Below are 2873 nucleotides of genomic sequence, written 5' to 3'. Positions count from 1 at the left end.
CTCCACTCGCACTTCTTCCACAATATTCCGATCCCTTCTCCTCCAATATTCTTCGTCAATCATGGCAGAACCCTACAATAATTTCACAGCACAGTGCTTCAACTTCATTCCTCTCCATTCTTCATCCACTCACACCGCTCATCATCACTATTACCCGCACTCTTCGTCTCCTCCAAGAGAAGCTCTTCCCCTCCTCAATACACTCAGCCTCAGCCAAGAATATTCATATACGGAACCCTCGTCTGATTATGCGCTAAACTGCCAGAAAAATCAAGAAAAAGATCCTAATTTCTGTGAAGATGTAACTGTAGCCTTGCATATAGGGCTCCCGAGCCCTAGCTCCGAGGTGGGCTATGGCGAAATCATGGATAAGGATGGCGTGGATATACTCTCGGGGTTGCCTTTAAACAGGTTAAACATGGGCCAGTATTGGATTCCCACGCCTTCACAGATTCTTATCGGCCCGACTCAGTTTTCTTGTCACCTTTGTCCCAAGACTTTTAACAGATACAATAATCTGCAGGTAATATTCTTTCCGATGAACCCTAGCTAGAGTACTAAGGTTTAATCACAACCTTTTTCACAATATAATCCACGAATTTGTTTTACTTTTATTTTGAAAATAAGACAAGGTTTTGATTTAGCGCTTGTTCTTAATTAATTATTCCCCATTTTAATTTTTACCAAGAATTTATTTTTTTTAATGCAATGGTGTTTCTTCTTCAATTTCTTCTTGATTTGACAAGTATTCCTTCTTGTAGCATCTTCCTAGTTATGACTTTTAAATGAAATTTATTATTGGTCCTCTGTTTTTGCTTATTGTACCTAGCTATATATAAAAATTAATTTCTCTGAAATTTGGCATTTATATCACCGCATGTACTAGTCTTCAAGTGATTGAACATGTAAATGGTAAATCGGCTTCTCTGGTCAGCTAGATATGGAAATTAATTCACATAAAAAAATTGTGAAATTGTATCACGGGTAAATTTTATGAGACAATTTCTTAATTGGTCACCTATCAAAAAATATTATTTTTATGTCAAAAATACTAATTATTATCCTAAACATTGGTAGGTTACTCGTCTCACGGTAAAAATACGTGAAACTATTTAATTAATCATGCTTAATTTTGTGAATATAATATAATTACTAACCATTACGAAACTTTTATTTTTTAAATAACTTCCACTCTTTGAAACTGAATACCTAGCTCTATCCATTTTATTTTCTTCCTTGGATTGGAAATCTTTTATGTGCCTCATCAGTCTTCATGACATCTCATCAAATATGTTTTTATGGTTAAATCTGAAAGACTGTATATAATAAAGGGCACTTACTATTTATGGTCTTCACTAAATTATTCTGATTATGAACTTTTTAGTGCTATTTATAGACCCACTGTAAGGAAAGAAAATTAGATCGAATTCAGATTAATTCGAAGTGAAACTGTAGACTTTTGTTGATAATAACAATAAAATAATCAGTTCATTTAGAATAATTTTGCTAAAAGAAAACTAAGGATTGTTTATAAATCGACACGATAACCAGATCCAGTTTATTAAGAAGAACTTCTTAATTATTTTATGAGAACTATTATTTTTGAGAAAATTTACATAAAAACTTTTTTATGTTGAGTGAGATGCTGCAAATTCCTTGGAAAGTCACTTGAGTCAAATGCATGTAGTCAAAATGGGAACAGAAACTCAATCAGATGTTTTTTTCTTTTCATATATCTGTTACTCCGGGCACTGCACATAATACAGTACGTAACACGACGAATGTTTCATTTGTCTGTTGTTGAATACAGTACATGCAAATTGTAAAGTTTGTGTGTCCATACCCTTCGTGCTACATATTATTCGGTAAATCAAAATTTGAATTATTTTACCCTAGTATAAATCTTTGCAAATTGCATTGACCACTACACTAGTTGGTTGGGTATTAATTACTGCTTTCACTCCGCCATATGCTGCCGCCGCCTGGTCTACCCAGCAGTCGCCGTTGTATCATGTATGAGGAATGACGATGGTCTGTCGATGGGGACGTCATTTAGAATCGGTCAAAGCTCGTGATTTAATTTTTTATGGATATGCGTCTGTTATATTTATGGGATTTAATATATATATATATATATCAAGGTACTCGTCTATTTTAGTTACGCTTTCGTATTAGGTTTAATGGCTTGTCACCTCACAAACGTGCACATCCATGATTTTCAGATGCATATGTGGGGGCATGGATCACAATACAGAAAAGGACCTGAATCGCTACGAGGCACACAGCCCACGGCCATGCTAAGATTACCGTGCTACTGCTGCGCGCCGGATTGCAAGCACAACATCGATAACCCAACAGCCAAGCCACTCAAAGATTTCAGAACTCTTCAAACACATTACAAGAGGAAACATGGAACCAAACCCTTCACGTGCAGAAAGTGTGGGAAACCATTCGCGGTCAAAGGTGATTGGAGGACACATGAGAAGAACTGTGGCAAGATTTGGTACTGTATTTGTGGCTCTGATTTTAAGCACAAAAGGTCTTTAAAAGATCATATCAAGGCGTTTGGGAGAGGGCATGGGGGTCTGGGGGTCGAGCTTGAGCTTGAGCAGCTTGAAGACGAAGACGAATCCGCATCTGAGATTGAGCAAGGAGGGGATCAGTACTCTTCATCTATGTGATTTGATTTCATTTGATTCTTAAAAGGATTGTTATGATTTTATTTTATTTTGTGGAAAGTCTTATTTCTCATAAAAATAATTATTAATTAGTTTTTCTTTTTGTTGGCATCTTGATTTGTGTTCTTTATTTGTATATTTCTTTGTATTTAGAGTTGTAAATGAAATGATTTGCTATGAACTCATAATTTAATG

At 35.5% G+C, this 2873-nt stretch overlaps 1 protein-coding gene across 1 annotated transcript; it reads left to right on the top strand.

Moving 5' to 3' along the window:
* LOC142544838 (zinc finger protein WIP2-like) lies at positions 1-2873 on the top strand. The gene is made up of 2 exons (XM_075651873.1): positions 1-523; positions 2223-2873. Exons 1-2 carry the CDS (start codon positions 62-64, stop codon positions 2679-2681), a joined length of 921 nt encoding a protein of 306 aa, XP_075507988.1. The 5' UTR covers positions 1-61; the 3' UTR covers positions 2682-2873.

Source organism: Primulina tabacum, chromosome 5 (assembly GCF_025594145.1).
Source record: "Primulina tabacum isolate GXHZ01 chromosome 5, ASM2559414v2, whole genome shotgun sequence".
Lineage (NCBI taxonomy): Eukaryota > Viridiplantae > Streptophyta > Magnoliopsida > Lamiales > Gesneriaceae > Primulina > Primulina tabacum.
The sequence above is the reverse complement of the archived record's forward strand: the minus strand, read 5'-3'. Positions and strand labels throughout refer to the sequence as shown.

Excerpts from the sequence above, each read along its gene's own strand:
- LOC142544838 (XM_075651873.1), top strand. The coding sequence starts at position 62 with ATGGCAGAACCCTACAATAATTTCACAGCACAGTGCTTCAACTTCATT. Across the intron at positions 524-2,222 it reads ACAGATACAATAATCTGCAG|ATGCATATGTGGGGGCATGG; the intron begins GTAATATTCTTT and ends CATGATTTTCAG.